The 27,678-nt window shown below is 36.5% G+C and overlaps 4 protein-coding genes across 6 annotated transcripts in view; 1 reads left to right on the top strand and 3 right to left on the bottom strand.

Annotated features, from left to right (window-relative positions):
* Positions 1-273: 273 nt before the first annotated feature.
* On the bottom strand, positions 274-4,627 carry LOC113116811 (uncharacterized). The gene is made up of 4 exons (XM_026285129.1): positions 4,544-4,627; positions 3,890-3,963; positions 2,249-3,457; positions 274-1,344 (listed from the first exon to the last, which is right to left on the bottom strand). Exons 2-4 carry the CDS (start codon positions 3,930-3,932, stop codon positions 890-892), a joined length of 1,707 nt encoding a protein of 568 aa, XP_026140914.1. The 5' UTR covers positions 3,933-3,963; positions 4,544-4,627; the 3' UTR covers positions 274-889.
* A 415-nt stretch (positions 4,628-5,042) lies between these two features.
* On the bottom strand, positions 5,043-10,084 carry LOC113115908 (uncharacterized). The gene is made up of 4 exons (XM_026283640.1): positions 9,613-10,084; positions 8,614-8,674; positions 7,315-8,496; positions 5,043-5,899 (listed from the first exon to the last, which is right to left on the bottom strand). Exons 2-4 carry the CDS (start codon positions 8,651-8,653, stop codon positions 5,460-5,462), a joined length of 1,662 nt encoding a protein of 553 aa, XP_026139425.1. The 5' UTR covers positions 8,654-8,674; positions 9,613-10,084; the 3' UTR covers positions 5,043-5,459.
* Positions 10,085-10,104: 20 nt separating this feature from the next.
* Positions 10,105-13,770, top strand: LOC113115906 (protein asteroid homolog 1-like). Its single transcript, XM_026283639.1, has 5 exons — positions 10,105-10,163; positions 10,478-11,837; positions 11,918-12,131; positions 12,349-12,508; positions 12,823-13,770. The coding sequence occupies exons 2-5, from the start codon at positions 10,533-10,535 to the stop codon at positions 13,268-13,270; spliced, it is 2,127 nt and encodes a 708-aa protein (XP_026139424.1). The 5' UTR covers positions 10,105-10,163; positions 10,478-10,532; the 3' UTR covers positions 13,271-13,770.
* A 64-nt stretch (positions 13,771-13,834) lies between these two features.
* The window catches only part of atp2c1 (ATPase secretory pathway Ca2+ transporting 1), a 42,314-nt gene continuing 28,470 nt past the window's right edge, over positions 13,835-27,678 (bottom strand). For all 3 annotated transcript variants that reach the window (XM_026283636.1, XM_026283637.1, XM_026283638.1), the window contains exons 13-27: positions 26,577-26,674; positions 25,538-25,633; positions 25,360-25,449; positions 24,433-24,537; positions 23,754-23,910; positions 20,893-21,063; positions 19,751-19,848; positions 19,420-19,470; positions 19,175-19,341; positions 18,996-19,064; positions 18,212-18,328; positions 17,943-18,090; positions 17,335-17,430; positions 16,112-16,253; positions 13,835-15,414 (exon numbers count right to left, since the gene is read on the bottom strand). In XM_026283636.1, coding sequence (XP_026139421.1) covers positions 15,293-15,414; positions 16,112-16,253; positions 17,335-17,430; positions 17,943-18,090; positions 18,212-18,328; positions 18,996-19,064; positions 19,175-19,341; positions 19,420-19,470; positions 19,751-19,848; positions 20,893-21,063; positions 23,754-23,910; positions 24,433-24,537; positions 25,360-25,449; positions 25,538-25,633; positions 26,577-26,674 — 1,727 coding nt within the window. In that variant the 3' untranslated portion in view covers positions 13,835-15,292. The remainder of the gene's footprint in view (positions 15,415-16,111; positions 16,254-17,334; positions 17,431-17,942; positions 18,091-18,211; positions 18,329-18,995; positions 19,065-19,174; positions 19,342-19,419; positions 19,471-19,750; positions 19,849-20,892; positions 21,064-23,753; positions 23,911-24,432; positions 24,538-25,359; positions 25,450-25,537; positions 25,634-26,576; positions 26,675-27,678) is intronic.

Raw genomic sequence — 27,678 nt, 5'->3', positions numbered from 1 at the left:
CTTACGGTTGTTATTGCAACCGTTTTGCCAGTATTTAGTACAAAAACACTGCACATTCGGCGATGCTAATGAAAACAAAACAGGAAAGTATCCTACTTTACGCCACAAGTTCACTCACATGTGATACTAACAATTCACATTTATGACATAGATATGCCTTAAATAAACCATAAACCCATATAAACAGGGTGAGATAAATGGAAAACACAGATTATGAATTTGAAAGTAATTTATTGAATTTATTTATTTGTAAACCAGCGCAAGTGACTCATAATTACAAGCAAAACATGTGTATGACTGATTAAAATTAAAAACTGTTGAATGTCTATAGATGTCTGTGATTAAAACCTCTGATTTACCTAAATTACATCACAGAATGGAGACGACGGTGAGCCGAAAACTTCAACCAACACACCCATAATGCACCAGAATCAAGCCAAATATAGGTGATATTAATAAGAGCACTGTGATCTAGTGACATATGCTTGTATTCCCCTACAGTCATTTCACTTTAGTCGCCTTCATTTAGATCACCATGCATTACATCAGACATTAAAGTTTTGATAGTTGTCATATTTGAGAGGCTATTCAGTTTTGGTTTGTGCAATAATAGTATATGAAGCCATAAAATATGATATATAACTAATAATATGTCGTTTTTTTTTCTCTTTTCAGAAGATCCATATATTTTTACATGCAAATATTGATTTATGTTACACGCATAAAAACAACCAAATTTCTATAAAGTAACAGACAGTGAGAAGCTTTTCTATAAATAAGCACTTTGATTAATTTGACCAAGAACCATGACTAAACTTCTGTAATATGATTTATTACTGCAGTTACTAACTTCAGGTCAAGAATTTTGGCAAGAAGGACAGACCTTTGGTTAAGTGATGTTAAAATGATCGTATAGTGTATTAAAGGTCATATCACTAAAGTATTCACTGTGTTTGTAGCAGACTGGCCTAAGTCTGGCGCAACAGGCCAAACTCTTCCAGGTAAACTCATTGTTGTCGTCTTGGGACACAGCAGCACACAAAGCTTTCCAGGGCTTATCTGGATGCCCTCTAGCCCACTTCGTGTAGCTCACACTGTATTGGGTGTCATTGCCTTTCTGCCAGTACCACTCAGACATGGAGTTACTGCGTCGCAGACCGATCCAGAAGTATCTGCGACTTCCGGTGTTTCGCAGAAAGTTGGTCATCTGTTTTTGGGCCATTTCACTGCTTGGTGTGCTCAGCTGGTAAGCTATATTTAGGCAGTATTGATAGGATTGCTGCCATGTCATGACATTAGTAGTGGTCTTAAATTGTGCAGAATCTGCCAAACATCCATTACGATCTGTGAGCACACAAACATATGTTAACACATTTACAGTATGCACTGTGAATTTTGATGTATTGGCATTTTAATGTAACTTAAAGTAGGATGACGTCATGTATATTAGTCAGCTAATTTAAAATGTTTTTATTCTTGGTCTGGCATGATTCATCTGTGTATGTTACATCGAAGATAATTTGTGATATACATTCATAAGAAAAAGTCGGTAACAGATTTTTAATTATAATACATTTTCTGAGCAATTAATTTCCATTAAAATAACAAAGTTATTTGTTTACACTACTGTTCAAAATATATATTTTTACTTAAAATAACTGTTTTCTAATTTAATGTATTTTAAAATGTCATTCATCCTTGTGATGGCAAAGCTGAATTTTCATCAGCCGTTATTCCATTCTTCAGTGTCATTTGATCCTTCATAAATCATTCTAATATGCTCGTTTTTTTTTTTTTTTTTTTTTTGCAAGAAACATTTCTTATGTAAAACAGACAGTACTGGGGTACATTTTGTTTTTAGATTTTTTTAAAGAATAGAAAATTTAAAAGTACAGCATTTATATTCAATAGTTACTTAACATCTTTGCTGTACCAAACAATTATGGATTTCTTAAAACTATTTAATTGTTATAGTGTTTAACAGTATTATTATGCATCATAAATTAATATAATTCTATAAAACGCATTGCAAATGAATCCAATTTCATGTCATGTGCCATTAAGACATTCAATAATATATACAATTTTGCCAATCCAATCACAATTCAATCAACTCCTGATTTCATAAACCAAATAAAATGGAATTCTTCCAAAAATGGAAGTACAATAGGTTGTAACTTGTAAGTAGAATTTGATGTTGACTTTAACTTACTCTTGGATAAAAAAATATATATATATATAATTTTACCTGGGTTTTTGTTTAAAATGACAGCCGGGCTTCCATAAGGAATTCCACTCTCCATCTTCTCAAACCTGTACACTCCGATCCTGGAGGTTGGATGCCAGATGACATGCACACCATTAAGCGACACAGATATGGAAGAGTAGTTTGAATAGGGAATGGGTTTCCAGCCAGTGGAGTTCAGTAATTGGCCGTCTATATACACATTGTCCATACTGGCTGTTGGAGCTATGATAACAGCCTCACCCTCTGTCGAGTTCATCTGAACCAGGTAACAAGCGGCGTACATGGTTTCTGGTATGAGCTCTAAGACGAGGCCTGGACTCATAAGTCTGATGGACACCACATTTGATGCACTGATGAACTGAGATGCATTATTAAGTTCTGGGAACGGAATTAGCTCTGAGGAATTGGACTGTTGAGTTTTTATATTTCTGCCATTCAGCCATACTTCCGCTGTGTTAGTCACTTGCAGCCAGGAGGTATTCAGGTTCTTCACCAATGGCACAACAAACGTGTCACCCCACAGCTTTTGGGGGAGAACGTGGCTCACCACCATATTGCAATCACATTCAGTAGTTTCTACACACGGGTGGGTCAACATCACAGCTATGCTGGAGTTAGAGTACAGTTTAATGTCCGAACCGTTAGTTTGAAACTGGTAAAGTTCGTAAGGCCTGAGCATAATTCTAAATGCTTTTTGACCATCCGCGCTGATATTTTGGACTATGATAAAGTTCACAGTGTTCTCGGCATTGATAACGATCAGCCTGAATGAATTGTATCTCCAGTTGTCCGGAGCTAACTGATCTGACATATTGTAAAAGGACGCCATCATCTGATTGTAATTGATAAATGGGATTGAATACAGTGTTCCGAGATTCCTTACAGGTTGAACGATGTTAGACTGCACGCTGTTGCTGCGTTTACTGAGCCAGTGCACCACGATATTTTCAGTGCTGTTGACTTTGACTAAAAGAGGGGATTTTGTGAACTGATATTGCTCAATGTACTTGGGGAAATGCACAATTTTAGTCTGCCCAGACTGTAGCTTATCATTATATACGTTTGTGTAGTTGACGCTGATTGAGACGAGGGTGTGGTTGTAGAAAGCAGAAATTTGGAGCGTGTTTGAGGACTCCTGTGGATAGTAGTATGCAATGTTTTCTGGGAATGCAGTGATGAAGTCTTTCCCATAGCTCTCCACTGATAGTGCTGTCAAATCATAAGTTTAAAATGAATTATTTTTGTACATATATAGCATTCCCATGCTCAGTTTACTACAGTTTTCTAGTTTCTCCTGTATTTCTCTGCACTCTTTCATCTAAAAAAAAACTTTAACTTCAATCAATTCAATTCAATATTTCATGCCCACTGATTTGCTAAGCAGCCTTTTAATAAGTAAGAGAATATACAGTCATTCACTCAATTTAACAGCAAAATGAACTCAAAACCTGAAACCTGACCATGTTGAAGAATGGCTGATTGTTAGCTACCCTTTATGTGCCATTATTTGAAATAAAATAGAGAGCAATTTTTATAATGATCCACAAAACAACAATGAAACCAATAAAACTTATAAACTATATTAAGTGATTAAAAAAACTTTGTACATATGTTTGTGTGCAGTTGTGAGAGATGATTTACCTGAGCAAACCAAAGACATGAAGAGAAGAAGAAACAGCATCATGGTCACTCTGTGGTTCTCAGGAGAGACCAAGCTAGAAATCAGATGGATAAATAAGACAATCTGATACATAAAAACTGTTTTTTCCCCTCTTTTTTTGTCTTTTATAACTCCTTTGTTGGGAAAAAACTGCCTGATATGGTTTGTTGGTCTGGTTTAGGCTGGTCTGGTTTGTTTAGGCTGATTATCAAATGTTTTCCAGAGATAATAGTTAATAATAGCAGAGATAATAAAACTGTCTGAAATTTAAAGAGTTAGTCAATACATGTATTGTAAACTAAAATACTTGCAAAAGTTTCATAAAGAATATATGAAGCTGTGCAGATCTTATGAGAAAATATTTCTTCCTGATTCAGTCATATTAATATAATTGACTTAAAACTGATTAATGTTGATGTTACATCTGTAAGAAGTCACAAACATAACCAATGCATAATTGCCAAGTTTCTACACTTTTTGACAGAATCCAAGTCATTGTTAAACATTTTAATTAAAGCTCTTCCTAAATTTGTTATTCCAATACAAAGTCAGACAGAAATTATTGCCATACTTTTTCAACAACAGCAGACAGATCATAAACATTCTCATGTAGTTGAGTAAAACTAATGACTCACCTGATGCTTCAAGATCACAGGTCTTCCACTCTCTGAGCAAAATAATCTTCTTTTGTGTGTTTTCCCAACAACTCAGGACTATTTTGCATTCAAAACTCATTTAGTGTCTCCATGCAAGTTTGCATAATGAGCTGTTGACATATGACTATTAGTCATAACACATGCTGTATAATCTCACAGCACAATCATCTCTCAATTCCTCACTCCTCTACACTCATAAAAAAGGTACAAAAGCTGTCACTGGGTGGTACCTTTTAAAAAGGTATTAATGTGTCCATTTTAGGTACTACTTATAAGTTTAAGATACCAATATGCACCTTTTAGGGGTAAATAAGTTAACAGATGTATTTTTGAAAAGATGCCGCCCTAGTGACAGTTCTCACGCCTTTTTTCTGACAATGAATTGCAAGTCACTTTGAATAAAAGCATCTGCTAAATGCATAAATGGAAATAGAAAGGAAATACAATGCACACACGAGGTCTGAGGTGTGAAAGTTGGTTTATTTGGGTAAAAAAACTTCCTAGACAATGATATGCAGATTGTTTTAATGTATCCTAAAATCTTACTTTTTTTTTTTTTTTTTAAGTATATATCTTTATTTTGGAAATATAAAGTGCTAATAACAATAATAAAGTATTGTTAGATAAACAGTGTGGACATCCTTTTTTGGAGAAGTAGTTATACCCCGTGTGAGATTTAGTAATGCAATTATATTAACAAGCATTTTCAGGAAAAAAAGAATATACTTTCTAGGTGAAACATAACATGAGGGTTAATGAAGTTTGTATATTAGCAGTATGTAATTACATGATGTATACAGCTATAAATTATAAACTGAATTCTGGCAAGTTGTTTTCTTTGGCCAGTTTTTATTATTAAACATTATTTTTTGGAACATTAGAATTACTATCCGTCTCATTTGACCTCATCTGAGATTGGAAAGTACAGAGGAAAGTACTGAGGCCTTGTGTAGCAGATAGACTTCAGTAGAGTACAGCAGTTTGTAGTTTCCCACTGGAAATCCATGCTTAGGTTTGGGACTACTGAAGCACACAAGCCATTCGCAGCAACACCTGGCTCCCCAGTTCCCCACCGCGTGTATGACAAGTCGTGTGAGCTGTTACCCTTCTGCCGGTACCAGTCTAAATCCAGCAGTCTGCGACGCACGCCAATCCAGAACCTCTCATTCATACTCTCATTACTCAGGATGCTGGCCATCTCCTCATGAGCCGCTTCACTGCTGGGACTGAATAGCTCATCACTTATGAGCTTACAGTACTGATGGGATTCAGGCCAGGTTTGAGGTGTGACGATGATGTCAAACTTAGACGGAACCAACGCACAGCCTGAAGAGTCTAAATGCACACAAACACAACACTTATGTTTTAGTAAGTACATAAGAAGTGTACATTTTTAAAAATAACGTTTCCAAAAAGGAAACTTTTTTTATTTTTTGGTGGTGATGCCACAGAAGAACCGTTATGACAGTCATTAAAATAATACTCTTAAAAATTCTTGTACTTCATTGAGATCCATGGAACCTTTCCATTGCACAAGGTTATTTATAAAAAGTTTCATTATACTATAAAAAGTTCTTCACACTAAGGGGAGCCCAGAATGAATCTTATTGGTATTGCTTTGAAAACCAACTTTTGCAACATGTATTTTTAAGAGTTAACCATTTTTTCTTTAGTTACTCAGTAAATATGGTTCTTTATGGAACCATAGATGCCAATGAATCTTTATTTTAAGAGTGTTTGCCAAACCCACAACAAAAATCTAATGTTTTCTTTAGCAGTGGTTTTGTAAGTTCATTTTGAAAGCTTTTTGTACAATACTGCCATAAATTGGAATCATTTTTTTAAATTTTCTTCTCCAAATTCCAATATTAGCATATTTTACTTTAATTCCAAGAGAACACAATAAAACCACACTAGTACACATTCCAGATAGTGTTAACTGTGGCAGATTTTAACCAAAAGATTTAACTTTGCTCTTACGACGCTCTTACGACGTATTTTATTCATTAAAAGTTCAGTTAGCAAAAAGAATGTTTTTTTGTATTTTATCTTCTACTTTTTGCTGTTGAAGTTTACAGTTTTTGCTGAAAAATCATTATTAGTTCCATTGATGGGAGCTTTTGATTGTGAAACCGTGATTTGCTATATTGAGACAGCATTCAATGAACTATGAACTTTTTCCTGTGCAATAACAGTGGTAAGATAACAATGTGTGCGTACAGAAAAAAAAAATCCCCCATTAAAAAAAGAAAAGAAAAGGAAATTGTCATAATTTACTCAGATTTTATTCCACTTTCTATATGACTTTCTTTCTTTGGAACATAATGAAAATCTTTATTTAGAAGAACTGTTTTTGTCCTTACAATGAACTTTAACAGAGGCGAAATCAACACTGGATTACAATGACTTTCATTATATGGACAAAAAATACTAAAGCATTTTACAAAATATTTTAATGAAAGTCATAGAGGTTTGAAACAAAAAAGATTCACAGCAAGGCCAACTATTTTGAGTTCCCTAACAAGCCTTCAAGTGAACAGATCTTTATTTTCTTAATGTGGAGAACCTTTTGCCACATGGAAAGTTTCCATGGATGGTAAAGGTTCTTTATGGAACCATCAGTACCAATATAGAAACTAGTGTAAATGACAGATGCTTGTGATGATGTTAGAATAACACTACATAATACAAAAAAGAACAATTATTAGCGTAGCTGACATCACCATTACCAGATAGCTCACATTTCTTACCTGGCTTTTCGCTTAGAGGTATAGCAGGGCCACCATACATATGTGCGCTCATCTCAAACACATACACAGCAATCTTTGTGGATGGATGCCAGATGACACGCATGTCATTAAGAGGCACTATCACTGATGAGTACACCGAATTGGCGATGGTGCTCCATGCAGTGGATGAAATCAAATCACCATCCATATACACACTATCCTTGTAACTTGTCTCTGCTATGATTAAGGCCTTGGCATCTGTCGAGCTGACAGGTGCTAGGTAGCACGCAGAGAACATATATTGTGAGATCAATTCAACGATGATTCCTGGACCGACAAGCTGAAGAGAAGCAGGAGAAGATGTAATGATGAACTGGGATTCAAACTGCAGAGATGGAAGGGCCAGGAGTTCTGAGGAATAGGCATTCAAAGTACTCAATCCTAGACCCCCGCCACTGGCACTGGTTTTCACGGAGGACGTCACATGTAGCCAAAAGTTGCTGGTGCTGAGTATTGAGGGTACGACGAATCTGCTATCCTGCAGACTGTCGGGATAGAGTTGGTTCAGCACCATGTTGCATCTGCATTCTTCCGTTTCTACACAAGGATGGGTCAACATCACAGCCACTCTATCATCAGAATAAACCGCAGTTTCTGTCCCGTCAGTTTGGAGCTGAAGAGCAGTGTAGGGAAAGAGCGTGTAGGTCTCATTTCTAGCCAGTTTTACAATTGTTACATTTTTCATCAAATTTTCTCCATTGATAACAACCAGCCTGAAAGAGCTGTATCTCCCGTCGACGTTTCCTGCCGACTGATAAAAAGTATTAAGCATCTGACCGTAATTCAGTGAAGGGATGGTATACAACGTACCGTGGTTTTTCAGTGGCTGAACAACATTAGTTTGCACACTGTTTCCTTTCTTGCTGATTGACTGCACCACGATGAGCTCTGTGCTGCTGACTCTGACAGTCTGAGATGTAGAACCGAGGTGGTATTCCTCAATATCCATCAACACAGATACAGGCTTTCCTGCTGGCAGTGTGCCCGAGTATGTCAATACCTCTGAGATGAAGATGTCCACCTTGGTGTTGGGAAAGAGAGCAGTGATACTGAGAGCATTGACTGGAGTATCTGGGTAGTAGAAGGCTATGTTTTCTGGGAATACTGTGACGAAGTTTGTTCCATAGCTGTCCCAAGACTGACCTGTTAAATCATAGATATTGACTTCATGTGAGCAGAACATGTCTTTTATTAGACCTCGTGAGGACAAAAACAGCAACATATAAAGAACTTAGAAAGAACTAATGATGCATGTTTTACCATGGCCAATCATTGACGTGATCAGAAGAATAGTCAACATGATTTCCGTCCTGATTTTAGTCTGTGTTTTGAAAAAGAAAAAATCCATTTGACCCATGTTAAATAATGTTTTATATTTTGCAATATACAGTTCTTATTTTATACCATTTTACAACACACTGCATGTTTTAGAGCTTTGTAGATTTGTAAAACAGTTTGTGCGCTTCTTTTTATATCAGTATAAAATATATATATATATATATATATATATATATATATATATATATGAAGGCAACAGTTTGCATGTTTTATTGTTGTTGTTTGACATTTCCTAAACTTAAATTAAAGTCATCGTGAGTTTAAATCTGCCATCACAATGACAATTAAATTTAGAATGTTATTCTAAATTGTATCAACTTAGAACGTTTCCATGCAAATTGTTCTCTGTATTTACATTGCTTTTAAATCATGCAATTAATCTAATGAAATGTATAAAGTGCATTGACAGGCCACAACAACTGAACACCTGAGACAAAAAAAAAAAAACTCATGCCAGCTCACAAGAGTAATTTGTCATTTTAAGACAAACAAACTTCACTATATCAAAATACACACACACAAACATTTAAATCTAAATGTAATGCTTACATTAATTTTGTAAAACAGAAGTTTCTTCAGTATTCCTGAATATTGTTAAGCACTGACATTAACTACAGCCATTCTACTTTTAACTGCTTCATTAATATTAAACGAGTTATTTTTCTCCCAGGCAGGGTATAATCTTTATAATCAGGGTAAAATCTTAGTTTTAGTAATACATCATGTTGTGTACTATAATTGATAATTAAAATCAATAAATAACTATATATATATATATATATATATATATATATATATATATATATATATATACAAACTCATTTACACATTCAGCAAGACGTTGTCATCCTTCATTGGATTTATGACTGTTGTACACACCTAAAATAGATCTGTGAAAACTTAACATAAAGATATTCTTACCTCATAAGCGTATCACAGCCTTCTCACTGAACCACATCACATCGTGTCGTTTCATTTATAGCATATTTGTCATTCAAAATGCACTCTTTTTACAACTTTGCATAGACTGCCTCAAACCTGCCTCCAAAAAAAAAAAAACCTTATAGCATGAAGCAACCATTTTCGAAAAGGTATCGATAATAAAGAGCAGGGAACTGCTGCAGATAAATCCGTTTAGTTTATAATTTGTTCTATTATCACAGTGAAATTTGACCAAGCCTAGGTCACAGTTCACTAATTTACACAGTTTCCGGGATAACTCTGGCAGTGCGAATGAACCAAAATATAACGATCCGGGAACAGTTGCCAGGGGAATTATCTTGAATCTCAGTATGAAAAGGGCTACACATTAGAGGTATCCATGGAAGTGCTGTGCTCAAGGCCAAGGTTTCGCTTCCGTGTAAATGTCAGCCTCACACATGACAGTTAGTTTCGTTTTCCAGTATTATATTGCCAATAAAATCGACATCCTGTTTGCATACATGCAGCTCGCAGAAGCCTCACGCTCATCCGTAAGATCTTTTCAATCACTTTAATATGGTTTCTTAAGTTGCTTAAACCTATTAGGCTACTTATTTGACCACATTTGATAGCGGAGGAATTATGAATTTGTTTAAGCTGTTGTTGTTTGAATAAATTTACGTGCCTGCCAACGTGCTACCTATCATTATCGCCACAGTGTCTTTGTGACGACGTTTTAATTTTTTATATAATGCATATAATGATTTGATAACAAAATATTTTTATACATGACATAATTAACACAATAAATTGATAAATACTGACAATATCTCAATAATTAGAAGATGATTTATTATGTTTTTAGAGCAAGTATAAACCAAAATACTACTGCAAGTTAGTGACATAACAACTTTGTGAACATGGGAGTTCAAGGACTGAGGCTCTTCATTGAGAGCAGCAACAGAAATGATTTAAGAAGCTGGGCTTTTAGAGACAGTCGACTTATAATCGATGGATCTAACTTATACTACACCCTGTACTTCGACTGCAATTTGGATCAGATGCATGGAGGAGACTATGATGCCTTTGAGGAGACGGTCATACTGTTCTTTGAGAACCTCAGAGACTGTGACATTCACCCTTACGTTGTACTTGATGATGGCGCTGACCACACTGACAAAAAATGGGACACTGTTAAGAAACGAAAACAGGAGAAAATAAATGCAGCCTTTGCCTTGTCAGCAGGGAAAAGAGCCAAGGTACTTCCTATTCTCATCCAAACTGTCTTCACCCAGCTCCTTCATAAGCTTGAGATACCGATAATTCAGTGTCTTGGAGAGGCTGATTGCGAAATCGCTGCTTTGGCGAAAAGATTTAATTGTCCAGTTTTGTCTAATGACAGTGACTTCTATTTATTCAACTTCACGGCAGGATTCCTGCCAATCACACATTTCCTTTGGAAAAATGTGGAAGTGAACAGACGCACAAACAGAAAATTCATCCAAGCCAAACACTTTACAGTGGGAAAATTCTGTGAATCCTTCAGAATGAACCCAAAGCTTCTCCCAGTCCTTGCTACCATCTTGGATAATGATTATGTGAAGCTGCACAACATCAAAAGCCTGGGTTGGGAGAAATACTCAATGCCTGAGACGGAGCACACCCAGATTCATGGTATGCTTAACTGGTTATCCCAGTTCCCAGGGCCAGATGAAGCTGTAAGTGCGTTGCTGGAACTAACAAGCAACGAAGAAAAAACCCTCATCCAAGAAGAACTTTCCCAGAGAATCAAAGAGTACAAGCTCATCTCTGGCTATCTTGCCCAGTTCTTCCAATCAAAGACGATTCCACAGACGGCTTCTACAGGTCCACTGCATGTTCTGCCCGAATGGACCTTGAGCCTCCTACTTGAGGGAAAGATGAGCTCCTCCATTATCGATGCACTGGTACATCAGAGGGTTTCCTTGACAGTCCAGGTTGAAGATTTCCAACTCCCCTGTAGCAGTGAAACCTCTCGTCCCATACGCCAAGTGATTTACGGGTTACTTTTATTGGGAGAAGAAGACACTGCAGATAAACTAGAGTTAGCCATTAAACCCTTGACTGGCACAAGAAAGAATTTTGTAGAGGAGTATTGCAGACACCAGTTAAAACTAAGCAGTCAGAAAGTTGAAGCCATAAAGACCAGTGTGACGGAAGGACTTCAACTGGAAACATTATGGAAGGTAATAAAGATGTCTAAGCTCTCTTTTGAAGTGAAATGAAATTGTTTGTTTTACAGTATTTGTCATTCTAACGTTTCTAGGAACCACACAACGTGCGACTTCAGGTGCTCCTGGAAACTTTGGGTGTGTCGTCGGAGATTTTACGAGAGATCCAACCTGATCTACAGCTGCAACTTTTCGTGACACGTTACTGGCTAGTAAACGCACAGCCTCCGCCGTCTCAAGTGCATCTTTGGGGGCTGCTCTTGGGAATGGTGTTTGGCCAGTTCAGCAGTACCCCTAAAAAACAAAAAGGTATTGAAGATATGATACATCATTATCTTGTTAACAGAAGACGTTACTTGTAGCTTGCACTAAATTAATAAAACAAACTCATGCACATGCAGTGCATGCCCCCATTGTTACATAATTGTGAGCAAATGATTATATAAATGGCAAAAATTTTTACTGAAGTATGTACAGTACTGTAACAAAGTGTGAATACATGCTATTTTTTGGTCTGGGGATTTAGACATGCTGTTGAATCTTAAGAAGCTACAAACTGGTCGAAAAAGGATCTCTCTGGATCATGAAACAGCTCATCTATACAGCCAGTGGCAGTCCTGCCTGAAGTGGAGTCTCTGTCTCAATCATTTACTGTGTTGTCCCGTATCTGAACCAGAGGTTGCACGGTACAACATCCATTTATTACTCACAAACCATCTTGAAAGCTTTTACTGATTATTTGATAATAATTATCATTTTGATTTGCATTGATAACAATCGTGTTTCCTGTTTGTAACTTTCCACATGTAAATGAAAATGCTTGAAAATATAATTTATGATTCCAGTTTTAGTAAAAAAAAGAAATATATATATATATATATATATATATATATATATATATATATATATATATATATATATATATAATTTGCTATATACAAAGTGTCCACTTGGTGTTGTTGTACATGAATACTAAATGTGTTGTTCTGGTGCTGTTTAGTTTGTACCGTGGAAAACTGGTGCACCAGGTTGTCGAAGAGCTCAGGAGAGGAATCACTCTGCACTCTCTGCTGGTTAGGGGCTCAAGCACCGAGCTGCTCTTCAAACAGCTGAAGGAGGCAATTGTGAGCTTGGTGGGTAAAGACTTCATCAAGAAAATGAGAACCGGGCTCGAGCACAGAGCTGCTGGGAAAACAGAGAGAAACTACAAAGGCCAAAATCCACCTGTAGATGAACTGAACAGTTGCTTTGGACATCTGGAGTGCAAGGATATTGATGACTGTGAAGATGACGATGATATCAGTGGGAAGAGGAAGACTAAATCCAGGGATCAAAAGACTGAAAATCCTGAGGTTTCCTGCACCATCCGTACCAGACACAAAGCTAAAGAACGCAATGCTGATCATCCCTCTAAAAATCCAAGAAAAGAGGCTTTGAGTATCCCTTAAAAGACAAGAAAAAGAAACATGTTTGAAAACGATTGCAATTATAATGGAAATTGCTTGAAGAATTTTTTTTAAATGAATGTCAAAACACAACAAAATCATTATAAAATATTTGTGTTAAGGTGTTGGACTTTGGGAATTTGATGAATTGGACTATTCTGCAAAGTATTTTAAGTAAAATTAGATATTATTAAAAATGAAAGGTGTATTAAAGTTTAAATATTTCTCTGTTTTAAGCTTTATTATGTGTGTAAATAACAGGTTTCTATAACGCTGCATAACGTATTAATAGCTGTACCTACAATAGCCAGCATTACCCAAAAGCATACATTATACTCAAAAAAATGTACGTGTATTACATTTAAATTCTGTTTGCTGTTGTTTATTGCTTGATTTTTCATATCATCAAAGTGTTAAATGTAACAATAATGCATGAAGCTATTATAAACATTAATGCCATGAATTTCAGTGACTGAATGAAATAAAAATTGAACTTGAAAATGTATGTAGCGCATGCATCGTTAACCAGATTTATCAACATCAGAGACACATTTTTTTGGGGGGGGGATTTGTAAAAATTTTATTGTACAATTGTGTTCTGAAATGACCACAACAGATTACTGGTTTCAGCTGTGCAAACCACAATAAAATAAATACAATCTTAATAGAGAAAAAAAAAAACTTTTTACCTGTCACCCTTCATTTGAACACTTTTATACTGTTTAATATATCAGTGTATTACAATGTTTGTTTTCAAAGCAACGGCAATGCCAGAAAACAGAATGGGCAGAAAATAAATCTCACCAATTAATAAATATGGACAACGTGATCATAAAGAACCACTATCCGCAATACAAAGTACAAACATGTTTGCATTATTCGCATACTGCAAAAACTGATATATAGTGTATCATCATTAGCTGTACCTTATTAACCAGATACAATTTTGGCAGATGGGAGTAAGACAATGCCCATGAGCTGCACTGAGGTTTTTTCGGCATGGGAGGTGGCAGGACTTCATCGAACATTTCTGTACACCCAACATGAGCATCTATTTAACGGACAATCATTAAACCTTTAAAGGAATAAGCGTTCACCTAACCGAGCACCAAGCAGGTGAGAAAATAAATAACACTTTAGGAAAAGCCAAAGTAAAGGGAAAAGGCAAAAGCATCTTATTTCAGATGGCCCTAATACCAGTGTATTAACATAAGAAAATAATATAACTTTGATACTATGTAAATACAGAGGAACTGATAAGTAAATGTACAAGCCAGTTGTATTAATCATCAGTCTAATATAAGAACTTATAGTGCGTGTACCATCATAACATGGGACCCTGTAATCTCATAACGCCATCATTCTTTGTCATCTTGTATCTTCAAATAGAAAGTCATTATAAAAAGCAGATTATGAAAAAGCTTTTGCAGTGTTTTGCTATAAATCAAAATCTAAACAGTGCCTGTTTTACCGTGTTATAAAATGAATCACGCATGTCTTCATTCACACTCTGAGTGGTCCTTTCCACAAAACACCTTCCACTCGTGGTTTAATTCAAAATAAATGATTATTCAAGCATAATTTGGAATGCATTATCCACATTGTTCCACAAACCTCTAACAAGAAATGCTTTAACAAAATGAGATCTAAACGACACAAAATCCTTTTAATAATCATAATACATCCCTTAAATCATGAATTCAATACAGCCACTGTATGGACAGATACAGTATCTCATAAATAAAGTTCGCCCAGATGCTATGGGAAGCAGTACAGTCATAAAGCAGCACACCAAAGCATCTCCACGGGAAAGGGCACGTGTCAAGAGACGACATATCATTCAGGACCAGGTCATCGATATACAGTCAGCTCCTGGTCTTGACCTTTAAAGGGTACTGTACATACAGGTCAGACCCGACTGATCACTTTGGATAGTTTTGTACGTTATGAGACCAGCCCGAGCGACATTCCAAACCGCGTGCCCCAGCCCCACCCCTCCATCTCCTGCACAGGACACAATGTGCGTCATACTTCATGGAAATCATCAGTGTCTGTCATCTTTTCTCCACCTCTGAGTCTCTCTAATTTCTTTATGACCTCTGATACCACGCACACAGAGGACGTGAGGCCCACCAGGAACAGCAGATCTGCACAGAGAGGATGATGTATAAATCAGTGAGCACATCATGTGACGTGTGAACATCGAAACACAGTAACTGATGACAGTATGTTGTAAATACAAATCGAATTTAATCAAGAAATTTACAATAATTTGATCTGCTCGACAAATTAAGTGAATAAGTTGGAAGATGGACATTCATTTCAGAATTCAGATTGGATATTTAAGTTTTGCTTTAATGACAGCAGCATTAGAGAATCCAGTTAGTTTGAGCAAAGCCTGATAAATGTAAAAACTTGAAAAATGTACCTTGGCAACTAAATTAAATTAAAAAAGCTGAATTGCTACAATAACTAAAACTGAATTAAAATGTAAAATATATATAAAAAAAATTACAAAAGCACATAACAGAACTTCTAAAATTAAAATTAAAATTAAAAATACAAAAGATACATAAATACGATTATAGTATTTTAATAATGCTAAAATATCACTCTATGGATGATTTGAGAATGTTCCAAAGAACAGATCTTGTGATTAAGTAGAAGATCTATAGAAGGAGTTTGCATGATCTGTATCACATATTTTCTTCCTTTTTTATTTTAAATTTAGAAATAATACAGAATCTATTTCTTCTGCAGTTTACACAACATTTTTGGGCTCTGCTGTACATAATGTGAAAAATGTTCTGTACTGATGTTTCCTCTGTTGTTCTGGTTGCATACCTAAAATGCTGAGGCTCTCAGTCTGAAAGACCTTCTGTAGCGGAGGGAAGTAGATGACCAGGAGTTGGCCCATGATGGAGCCCAGAACTGCATAGCAGAACATCCTGTTACTGAATAAGCCCATCTCATACACCATCCGTGTCTGCAAGATGACAAAAACAGTGGATGAATCATTAAATCCAGGCTTACCATATTTTTTGGACTACAAGTTGCACCTGAGTCGCATCGGTCCAAAAATACGTCATGATGAGGAAAAAAACATATACAAGTCGCACTGGACTATAAGTCGCATTTATTTAGAACCAAGAACCAAGAGAAGACATTACCGTCTACAGCCCGGTAATGGTTTTCTCGTGGTTCATTTCTCTTGGTCCATGTCAAATAAATTTTGATAAATAAGTCACACCTGACTATAAGTTGCAGGACCAGCCAAACTATGAAAAAAAAGTGTGACTTATAGTCCAGAAAATACGATAAACACTAATCAAAGACAGCATAACTTTTTAAACAACACAACTCATAAGTGCCCCTATTATGGGTTATGGAAAGGTAAATGTTTGGGTTTTGGGAGCCCCCAACATGTTGACATGCATGCAAGGTCAAAAACAACTTTCATTGTCTTATTATATGCATTTAATTTTACCTTACTTAACGAGTCCTAAACGATTAATTTTTCCAAACCCCTCCTTTGTGTGACATTAATCTGCAGTGATTGGTCTCATTTTTATTTCATCATGCCTATAATTTCTGACAAAGCATCTATTGTGAGGACAAAACTGCATTGTGTACTGCATTACCTGGGAAACCGTTATTTTTACCGCTCCAAAAGCGGCCCATAGTGGAAAAGAATGAATCTGCATTTTCATTCAGGCCAATACGAAAAGACTAACAAAGTGGGTGGGCAATGTGCTAACATTTTATGTTGACTTCAACATGAAACAGCTCAGGATGCGTTTTAAAAACGACTAATGTCAATGATTCAGAGTCAACTCTTTCTTTTAAAAGACAGTTATTTTACACATGGTGCACCTTCAGATTTAAAACTTTATGGGATGTTTTAAATTACTTAGAGCTGTGTTACAAACTGTATAAAAGGTAAATTAAAAAAATCCATAAAAGGGGCACTTTAAGATCCTGCTCTACCCATGGTCTTAATATGTCCCTTGACAATATAAACATGAAACGCATTTATGCATTTTGTTCATTTTTGGTGTTGCTTATACCTGTGATCGGGAACTGAGAGCGTTGAACATATCGAAGAACACAAAACAGGTAAACGTCATGGTAGTGTCCCGTGGGGTGATCTCATTGTCCCGCAGCTAAAGAAAAAAAAGAAGATGATTTATTAGACAAAGAAAGTGGTGGGGGGAAGAAAAACTAGGACATGCTTTTACGGTTCCTTGCAAAGTGTTTGGCATTGTTTCTGCAGCTTTCAGGAAGCAATTATTTCATCAAATTTAATGTACTTCATTAACTACTTCATTTTCCAAATTGGTATCGCTGCTACTTTACCCAGAAAAAAAACATCACTTATTAATTTTACAGCTCTCGTTTTAAGTGTTTCTAACCAATTAGAGGCTACGCAAGGTAATGGCACTTGTGTACCAAGGCTCCATGAAAAATTCATTCTCAAGCAGACAAAAAATAAAAAAACACCACATAGTTAATATACACACAGAATTGATGCCTCTAAAACAAAAACAAGGCACAGTGCAAACAAATGGTTTAGTCATTTACCTAATAGCCTGTTTTGAATATATATGGAACACAAACAAAAAACAAAGCAGAACACAAATGTTCAAGCAGGCCTCGTCGGATGTACATTGCCTACCTCTCTCCAGAACACAAACAATGTGCCACAAACAATGATGAAGGACGACACTAGGATTTTCACTATCAGACTGCGCGTGATGATGCTGTCTCGAACATTCCGTGGAGGTTTCCTGATCACGTCTGGGTCCACAGGCTCCACTCCCAAACTAAGGGAAAACATTGAAGTTAATTCTTATTCTGAAATAAACAACGTTCAATGTTCCTATGCTAAGAATTACAGTCCTGATTCAACTGCGGTGATAAATCAGCTGGTAATCAGTTTATTACCTCTGGGCTGGAGGCCCATCCATAATGATGTTGATCCAAAGGATTTGCATGGCATTCAAAGGGTTGGGGAAGTTCATGAGTGTTGCCAGGGAGATGAGGGTGAGGGCGGCAATACTCCTGAAGGAAGAGATCATTTAAACAGTATTTATAACCTGGATGAGTATCTTATTAAACATATATACATATTTATATTTTACTAAAAACTACTTCATTTATATATGAAGTAGAAATTATATAAAATGTATAAATTTGATCTTTTTATTAATCAAAAATCCACACACAAAAAAATGGCAACATAACTGTTTTCTACATGAATCATAAGTAATTATTCTTGAGCTACAAATCAGCATATTAAAATGATTTCTGAGTGACCACATGGCACGACTAGAAAGACTTTGGCGTATTGGCTGATGTAATTCAACCTTTTCATCATCACAGGAATAAATTACATTTTAAAATATATTAAAATAAAATTATTATTTGTAATAATGTTTCACAATATTACCATTTTCACTGAATATTTAATCAAATCCTTGATGATCATGAGACTGAAAGATCTTACCAACCCCAAACGTTGAACAGTAGTGTATTCATAGAAATCAAACTAAAGCTATAAAAACTAAAGAAATAAAAACCATGGAGCACCACTGCCTCTGTCTGTGAGTCTCCACCAGAAAAATGTCAGAACAATAAAACAGCACAACCCATCTGGTTTCACAGACACCACGTATTAACGTAAAAATAAAATGTTTTCATTTGTGATAATGGGAGCATGCCAACTCACGTGCTCAGCTGAAAGCGCACAAAGTTCTTAATGTTGTTGTAAATCCCCTTTCCTTCTTCAATAGCAGACCTAGATTGAGAAACAAAGGCTTAAGGAGATGTGTAAACTCGTCAGACGGCACATCAATAGTCCTCACGAGTCTGATAAAGCCAAAAAAGCCCGGGAAAGCATTTGCTTACATGATAGTTTGAAAGTCATCGTCTACCAGGATCATGTCTGCTGCCTCTTTGCAGACATCAGTGCCAGTCTGACCCATTGCCACACCGATGTCTGCTGCCTTCAGAGCCACCGCATCATTGACACCGTCTCCCGTCATTGCAACAACAGCACCGATGTTCTGTAAAGACTGAAACCAGAAAGAGCACTCTAAGAAACATGGTTATATGTGGAGTATGATCACAAACCATCAGTTGGCTGCACTCACCTTAACTATCTTTAACTTGTGTCTAGGGCTGGCTCTGTAGAATACCGCTATCTGTGGAGACAAGTTAAAAATGAATTTCATGGCACCCACTCCTCATACCAGCTCTACACATTGACACGATACAAATGAGAAAAAGTCTTGTGTTCACGATTCAATTACTGCATGAATCTATCTGAAACTTTGTTTACTATCACTCAAAAATTACAAGGTAGTACAAACCTCTTACATGCCACAGACTGCCTACTAAAGATTTGTGGACTTGAAAACTGTCCAAACCTCTGCTGTGAGTCTGTTGGATGGTAGTTTAGAGTGTATGGAAGCGGGTTCATACCTTGGGCACTATCTGAGAGAGTTGCTGGATGTCCATCTCGTCGACTTCTTGTCCAGACAGAGATTGAGAACCTTTGGTATAGAGGCCTAGTCGACTTGCTGTGGTCAAGAGAGGCAACAGCAGAATAAATATATGTTAGAAATTTAATAATTTATTTAAAAAATAAGTAGATTCAGATTCTTTTTATATATTTATACGATTCAAACCAGTGTTATTTTAGTATCACTGAAATACTATTATAGTATGCACTAATATTTTGAAATAGTTTATATTTCCCATTTTATTTTTAAAGTTTGTTATTTTTTATGTGTTTATGGTTTTTTAAATGTCTACATTATATAGTTTTAAATTTTTATTTCAGTTTTTGTTTTTAGATACCGGTAATCAAAAAATATAGATTCTGATAACTAGTTGAAATTAAATATTTTTGTTTTGTTTCAGTAAATTACGCTAACCCTTATTCAAACTAAGTAGAACGAATATGTATTAAATAACATTATATTATTAGTATGATTCATTTTCAAAGATCATTTGTTCCATTAATTGATTCAAGACAACATGTTTGGATTATTACTCACAAAAGCCATTTGTAACGTATTAAAATGCTTTAGTAAAAATATAGGCGAGCAAATATTATTTATACTAGTAATATATTTAAGTACTTTTTTATTACGTGTCACTTCATTGCTGTATCTAAAAAATTACATGTATTTCTTCTTTGTGTTAATTTACAGGAAAACCGTTTAAAATAGATTTTAAATTTTTTGATTTGACATTATTCATAAATGTATAGCAGGGATCCTTAAATCTGGCCCACGAGACCCACTTTCCTGCAGAGTTTAGCTCTAACCCTAATCAAACACACCTGAGAATGCTAATCAGTGTCTTCAGGATCATTAGAAAATCACAGGTAGGTGAGTTTGATCAGGGTTGCAGCTAAACTCTGCAGCGCAATGGCCCTCCAGGACAAGATTTGAATAACCCTGATGTATATTTTACATGTAAAAAGAAATAGCAACTATTATCCAAGCCTAAAATGTGAGTTGTTTAAGAGTTGAAAATGTCTGTAAATGATATAAACTGTTGAAGATGGAGAGATGCGCACTGTGCCAGAAAAGGGATAACAAGCTAGAAAGTCATACCTATTGACACTGCAGTCTCTTGTGAATCCCCTGTGATCATCTTCACTGACACTCCAGAGCTGATCAGCATTGCCACTGCCTCTTTAACTCCCGCTCTGGGAGGGTCGATGATGCCCACCAGCCCCAGAAAGGTAAGAGCACCCATCTCAGATCCAGAAGCAAACGCCAGCACTGCCAGAGGACAGGACAACATCATCAGCTGCTGCCAAAGTCTGCTTGATCTCAATAGTATTACTGTGTCCTCCGTGAAATGCCTTTAGTTAATGGAAACTAACAGTGAAGAATGTCAATGTGTGAAAGCACTTTTTCTGCATCCTCAGAGACAACTTAATCTTATCAAAACAAGCCAAATGACATGTAGACAGCTGTAAACTGGGAAAGACAGGCACCATTAGAACTAACGGAAAAACATTTGGGTGTCAATTCAAAGTAATGTGTGATTTGATGATAGCAGAAAATTCCATAATTGCATTTTACAAAAAGAAGCTAGGAGTAACTTTCAACAAAGTATAAACTACATTATTAAAGTGGTAACACAACACTTCAAGGGGGGTTCAGAGTTGTTCACAGTGTTAAAGAGATGGATTCTCATGCTAAACATGGCCAAAGTTTTAAAAAATAATTTAGAAGAATGACTGAGAATTTCTGTCCCGAAAATCTTACTTCCAGGTTGGTACAAGTTTCGGCTGTTTTTTTTCCGATCGTGGATCTAATGACATAGACGAGAACGGAAGTCCTCATATGAGCATTTCTCCCAGAAAAGCATGTCCGCGCACACACATTGACCGGAAGAGAGCGAGACTACGCACATTAAAGCTCTTCAAAATTGTCGGAAGCGATGCATAGGATTTGTTCGAGAATGCATCCAAATAAGTGAATTTTTGGATGTGAGGGAAAGTACCGTGTTCAGCTTCCCCAAGAACCCAGCGTTACATAAACAGTAGATGCAGTTTGTTTTTCCGGGGCAGCAACGGAGTGCATCAAGTGTGTTTGTGTGTTCTGGTCATTTGAGTGACGAATGTTTTATAAACAAGGCCCAAGTCGACACTGGATTTGCACATCGTTTGCTATTAAAACATGGAGCGGTCCCTGTGATAAAAGACCCCATTCATGTAAGTAAAATTGCATCAGATTTCTGCCTTTTGTTGGAAATCAGCACATAAGTGAATATATGTTAATGGAAACGACACGAAACATCAGTATTATAACTCCGCTCACGGCACGCCTCCAGGAACTCGGCTTTTTCCGGAAAGAATCGGAAAGCTGTATTTTTCTTTTATAAATATGATAAAACTTAAGACTTTTTGGATATATGAAGGATGCAGTACTACTCTATAGGTACTCAAGATTAACATGAGATTAGGTGAAACTGTGTATGTTATGTTCCCCTTTAAGTTTCATCAAAGATCAGCAATGTCTACCCATAATGCCACCCACAACCGCTGAATCAGCTAATTGTGCATCTGTAAGGGTAATACAGCAAGCCATATATTTGTTATTTAATACAAGAGTACTTGCTATAACAAACCCTTAGAAGGAAAGACATCGAAACATGTCCTACATGTCTACAAAATCACACTGGCCCAAATTCTACTTACAGCTATATACAGTTGTGGCCATAGACTTTACATAGACTTTGCAGTATCTGCAAAATGTTAATTATTTTACCAAAATAAGAGGGAACATTAAGAGGGTTCATTAACAAAATGCATGTTACTTTTTAGTTTAGTGAATGTTTCACATAAAAGATGTTTATATATAGCTCACAAGAGAAAACAAGTTGAATTTATAAAAGTGACCTTTTTCAAAAGTTTTCATACGCTTGATTCTTAATACTGTGTTGTTATTGGATGACCCACGGCTGTTTTTTTTTTTGTTGTGATGGTTGTTAATGGATCCCTTGTTTATTCTGAACAGTTAAACTGCTGTTTTTCAGAAAAATCCTTCAGGTCCTAGAAAGTCTTTGGTTTCCCAGCATCTTGTGTGTATCTGAACCCTTTCCAACAATAACTATGATTTTCAAAACCATCTTTCACACTGAGGCGCTCATACGCAATTATTACAAAAGGTTCCAACGGTCAAAAGAGGTGTTAAGAGCTAGGGTTTTAAACTGAACAGAATGAAGATGTCTATTTTTTATTTTGCCTAAATATCATTTTTTCCCCTCAATTTAGTAATGCCCTTCAGAAGCTACAGAAATATATTAACTTGTTTCCCAGAAGACAAATTAAGTTCAGTTTACCCTGTTCTTCAAAATCCAAAGTTTTCACCCTAAATGCCCTGTTTCCTTCTGGAGCATCAGTGAGTATTTATTTATTTATTTTTTACTTTTTGTAATAGTTGCATGTAAGTCCCTCAGTTGTCCTCGGTGTGAAATATGGATCGTAAAATAATTTAGTCACTGATAAAAAGGGTTCAAACAATACTGGACTGATATACTGTATGCTGGAAAACCAAAGAATTTGTGGGCAAACTTTTGAATGGGGTCCTTTTTATAAACTCAACCAGTATTTTCTCTTTTAAACTATTTAAATGTCTTATGTGAAATACCTCATTCAGCTCAGTTCTAAAAAAAAAAAAAAAAAAAAAAACATTTTGATACTGCAAAGTGTATGCAAAAATTTGATCACACCTGCATATAAAGAACAGGGCAATCTCACAGCAGAAATCTGGTTTTTCTTGTCATCATATCACTCATCAACACATTTTCACTGGAAAGGGGGTGATTTTCACCTCTTTCAATGTAATGCAGCCTTCCTGCAACTCCTAGCTTTTAGGAAATATAAAAGCTGAGACAATGTTTCAAGACTTTTGTTTCAACATCATGTATGACATTTATTAGAGAAATGAAAGTGCTGTACCTCTGAGACCCGCAGTGCCCATGTAGCTCTTCTGCTGCTGGAAGAGTTCTCTCTGCTGATTGGTCAAAGGCAGAGTGACCCCTTGACTGTTGTAGGAAGTACAGAAGCGGATGATCTGCTCATAGGCACCCTTCACAAAGAATGTGGCAGGTTTGTCCTGTCATTTAAATCAGAAGTAAGGAAAGATAATTAGTTAGTCTTTTAAATCGCGGCAAAACTTCACAGCTTATTCTGACCAAGTACTGCCAAAATTACTAAACAAAAGGGCTATATTATTGATAAATAAAGTGACCTTTTTTTTTCAGACAACATTTAAGGAGTTTTGTTTTCCAGTGGACTGAAAAGCACTTGTGCACCCTGACACCCATAAACTGAAAGAAGCTAGACACTCAGACTGGATCTTAAGATTTCAAGAGAGCTCAGTGTGAGCCTGAGAGTAGTGATAAATAGCAAGCCAAGAGAGAAAGCATTTGGGTGCTTTCTATCCATTTTAAGACGAGAAATAGTTTGAGGGGAGTTGATTTGGTGCATGCGAATCAGTAGGATCAGCGATGTGAATGCGAATTTCAACGTGCGCTATTATAATGCTGCCAAGTAATTTTCAGCTCCAATTACAGTACCTTGCAGCATCTATTTCTTCACATTTACGAAGAGTTGTCTACTATGTGGTCCAGCTTACCTGCTGGGTGCGATGGACGACACGGACAGCCATCCACTTCTGCTCTGAGGAGAAGGGAATTTCTTCCAGACGCACAAACTCCTGCTGCAGCCCCTCCAAACCCATCTACAAAGAACAGAAAACATGTGGTCACATACTCGGCTGACTTGAATCCTTCAAAGAAAATACAAACAGTCCGATCTAATCTCGAAGAGACCTATCAGTTCTGGCTCAATTAAATAACTCCAAAACTGTACGGTTTACCATCATTCTTAAAAATATTTTTTTTTGTGTTTCACAGAAGAAAAAAGTAATGACAGGTGAGGTGAGTAAATGATGACAGTGTTTTCATTTTTGGGTGAACTATCCCTTTAAGCAGTGCCTGCAGCATGTGACTGTTCTGAAATGCTTTTGGTTTGGGCCCTGTGCAATTCTGTGTAAAACACAGCAGTACTGTGGCAGTGAGTTTTGAGCAGACAAGAACCACCCACATTTTCTGTAGAAAACATAAAAATCCAGTTCTTTTTATCCTTGGATTTGCATGATATTTCTCTCAGTTTAATCCCCATGTAAACGTCCCTGTGGAGAAAACAATGTTATTAGAGTACCAGACGTTAACACAACCGGGACCCTCAGGGGAGATGCTGTTGCCACAGTAACCTGCTCTATGGGGTGTGAAAGCGTGTCTGCTCATCTTAATTAGCATGAGCAAGCAGAACCGATTCAAACACTCTCTGTTTGCCAAAACAGTATCATGCAGACAGTACCATGCAGTCATCCTTCCCACAGGCTGCTGCCTCTTGTTTGCACAAGTGGACAGAGCCACCAGGCACGTCCAACCACATTGCTTGGGTTTAGTTATGATACAATATTTGCATGTAGTATCACAAAAGATCAACAATTAGCTGCATATCATGCAGAACAGCAATACAAAACAGCATACAGTACCTTCATAGCCAGGGCGATGAGGGCACCTTCGGTGGGACGGCCCATCAAGGTGTTGCTCCTGATTACAGCATCATTGCACACACAGCCAGCCTACAGGGTTTCAGACGGCAAAAGAAATGTGTCACACAATGACACCCGAACAGTTCTCCATTTCATAATATTTTCTGCTCAACCTCACCTCCACAATCTTGCTAATGGAGGAGTTGGAAAAGCCATGTACCACCTCTCCATCCATCAAAACCTCCCCAGAATTGTTGTACCCGACGCCAGTGACCTATAAAAGAAGCCAAATCAGGTCAAGGAGACCTTAACACCTTTAATTTAACATGAAATGGCATTTAACTTAAATAGTGTGATGTATAGGAGTGAAATAGGATATAAATATAAGATGGGACTTTACAGGTATTTGGAGGTAAGGGGTGGAAAAATAAGATGTCTTGGTGATGTCAGCCAAAGGGGAAGTTCTTTCCATGGATGTTATTACATTTTGAGCAAAGATTACAAACCTTAAACACACAAGGCTTAAACACTGACGCTAGATGACTAGCAGTTTATTGAAAGAGCTCTGTTTGCAGCCCACAGGGATGTGAAATAAAAAAGCATGATGTAATAGACCTGGGAGAAGCGACCTAGTAAGTTTAAAAAAAAAGAGAGACTCAATCTACTCCTCAGCTGACTGCTTTGAAGAGAGCAGGCGATGGCACAGCAATGAATTCAGGACTTCATCAGGCTCCTGAGACAGTCCTCCTGTTCCTCAGAGAGAAACTCAGTGGCTTCTCTTCAAATGTATAGGGCTCATGAAACATCCCAGCTATTAACACTTAAGAAGACGTATTTCTGATGTGGTGCTGGTTTCAGGACAAATGACACCTGACAGAGCAGATTCAACGTTTCTTTATGATTTTGAAAGAAGTCACAAAGGCTGCAGTAAAATATGTAGTATTGCAAAATATTATCACAAAAATAAAAAAAGTTGTTTTTATTTTTTGTATTTTTTAATTTAATTAATTCCTGTGATGGTAAAGCTAAATGTTCAGCATTAGTACTCCAGTCTTAAGCGTCACATGATCCTTCTGATATCATTCTAATACACTGATTTGCTGCTGGAGAAACATTACTTATTATTTCTTCTTGTTATAATATTATCTTATTTTTATTAATAGCAGATAATAATAGCAATAATATTACAGAGCACAAATTCCAAGCTGGGCCCGTACCTCAGCGTGCTGTCCGTCAGAGGTAAACAGGTGAGTGGCTGTCATCTCATTTTTAGTGAGAGTGCCTGTCTTATCGGAGCAGATCACATTACAGCAGCCTAGAGAGAGGGAGGTTAATAAACAACCAAGAGATTCTGATTACCATTACAACATTCATATTTGTCAAGAGAAAATGGAAATGAGTCCCAGTATTAGAAGACTGAAACAAAACACCTACATAATGATATTTACCCATATGAACACAAACAACATTTATGTGGAGTTAGAATACACCCTTAACTATGATAAAATGTAAATGTATAGACTTAAATGGTAACAGCTTTACATGTGGCTCACATATTAAGATTTTGGAGTTGAAACTACTGATTTCATAACATTTAGTTAAATAAAATACAATTAAATAGATTTCATAAAACAGTTTCAGTCCTGGATGGTGATTGATTGTCCTGGACACATTCTTGTTTTACCATCTGCAATTAGTCAAACAAGAATCTACATTCAAATATTGTTTCGTAGATAAAACTCCTCTGCAGTTTTTGCTGATTTTTGCCTCGTCGTGACCACGTTAACAATATACTGTATCCACAAAGGATCCTCTGCTTGGCGTAAATGTGTTTCATAATTAGTAAAGAGCCAATAAGTCAATCACATTTGAAAATGATTCTAACCATAGCAATAAACATTTCTTAAAAATGTAAAAATGTTACTGCCACCCACAAGAACATTTGGATCTGATTTAATGCGTCTACTCTGCATTAAATTAGTGCATGTTCAGTGCAACTGTGGCTGGTCATTTGACTCTGTGGGCTGACTGATTCTCATATGACTCATTATGTAATGCCACTGAGGGGAAAAAGTACCAAAGTGATTTTTTTGTTCTCCTGTGAGCTGTCCAACAGGAAGAAACTACACAGGAATAGATAGATTAAAAGATTTAATAAATAGATTAAAAATCATTTACAGCATTCCCTGCATTCAGTTGATCAGTGTTTTGTAAACATTCATTCTTTCTGATGGGGTAATAGATAGCATGAAAACGTTACATTTTATGAATGTAAATTTAGGACTATATAAGACCTTCTTAAGTAAAAAATGTATAAGA

This window comes from Carassius auratus, chromosome 16 (genome assembly GCF_003368295.1).
Source record: "Carassius auratus strain Wakin chromosome 16, ASM336829v1, whole genome shotgun sequence".
Classification (NCBI taxonomy): Eukaryota; Metazoa; Chordata; class Actinopteri; order Cypriniformes; family Cyprinidae; genus Carassius; species Carassius auratus.
The sequence above is the reverse complement of the archived record's forward strand: the minus strand, read 5'-3'. Positions and strand labels throughout refer to the sequence as shown.